Source organism: Montipora foliosa, chromosome 9 (genome assembly GCF_036669935.1).
Source record: "Montipora foliosa isolate CH-2021 chromosome 9, ASM3666993v2, whole genome shotgun sequence".
Lineage (NCBI taxonomy): Eukaryota > Metazoa > Cnidaria > Anthozoa > Scleractinia > Acroporidae > Montipora > Montipora foliosa.
This window is the reverse complement of record NC_090877.1, coordinates 48,517,892-48,519,146: the sequence shown is the minus strand read 5'-3', so window position 1 is coordinate 48,519,146 and position 1,255 is coordinate 48,517,892. Positions and strand designations below refer to the sequence as shown.

The window sequence follows — 1,255 nt, the reverse complement described above, 5'->3', positions numbered from 1 at the left end:
GGGTATATAAAGGTGTACATGGGTATATAGAGGTATATGTGGGTATATAGGGGTATATAAGGGTTTACGTGGGTATATAGGGGTCTATAAGGGTATACAAGTGTATACGTGGGTATACAAGGGTATATAAGGATATACAAGCGTAAACATGGGTATATAGGGCTAATTATTAAATACACTATAAATACCTTACATTTAAATACATAATAATAAGGGATACATTAATTAAGTACTTACCTACTTGTGTGTAAAGAAACCGCTGAAAATGGAGAATGATCGTGCACGTAACATCGCAGCTAAATTACTCTACAATTACGCTATCTTCAGAGAAAATACACAGCGAGAAACAAAATAATTTTGTCATTTATTTATTTTAGCAAAAGTAGCAGCAAAGAGGCAACTGCTAACCCTTTTGTTTCGAAAAAGCGAAGGTGACAACAAGTCGCAAATTTGCGACTTCTCCAGATATTTTAGTCGCAAAGGGAAAATTTGCGACTAAAAATGAGACTGTATGGGTCGCAATTTCGAGCCCTGTAAGTAAGGTGACTCAAATCAGTTTCAACACTTGAAAGAAACGTTCTTATTAGAAGGATTGACCCTACAACACTTAATCACTTAACAGCAATGTTATGGTACCATATCAAACACTAATTATTGTTGAAAAAGATTCCGTTACGTTATCGTTAGTTGCAAAAGGCCTATTGCCTGTTACTAAACCCTTGACCCGTTAAGAACTTTCTTTCGACTCTGGGTTGCCTGTGGTTTCAAGGACTTGAGGCTGATGAATATGAATCCTTCCGTCTTTTCGCGCACCATTTGTTGTGAATTGTTTGGCTTTGGATAATTTTGCATTGCAAGTAAATGAAGCTGCCGGTCAATTCATTAGCAGGAAGCCGAGGATTGCTTAGCGCCACTGATGTTGTTGAGTCCAATTCACGTGTTCTTAGAACGACTTTCAAAGGAAATCAAATCGGACAACCTAGCGAGCTTCAAGTTCTTGCTCCAAAAAGTTATTCCTGATGGAATTCTTGAAAAATGTTCCACAGCACGGGAGCTGTTCTCGTGCATGATGAAAAACGGTTTGTTAGGAGAAGATAACCTGGAGTATCTTAAGGAATTGCTGTCCGAGACAAGGAAAGATCTTTTGGAGCGAGTCGAAGATTTTGAGCAGCAATCGAAATCAAGGGCCCCGGGTGAGTGTATCATTTAATTTTTTGGAGCAACTTCACACCTTAGGGCCACCCCAGGCAAATTA

The 1,255-nt window shown here is 38.8% G+C and overlaps 1 protein-coding gene across 1 annotated transcript in view; it reads left to right on the top strand.

Moving 5' to 3' along the window:
* Positions 1-787: 787 nt before the first annotated feature.
* LOC137969735 (uncharacterized) overlaps positions 788-1,255 on the top strand; it is a 10,849-nt gene continuing 10,381 nt past the window's right edge. Inside the window, exon 1 of the mRNA XM_068816084.1 lies at positions 788-1,193. Within this exon, the coding sequence (XP_068672185.1) occupies positions 917-1,193 (277 nt within the window). The 5' untranslated portion in view covers positions 788-916. The remainder of the gene's footprint in view (positions 1,194-1,255) is intronic.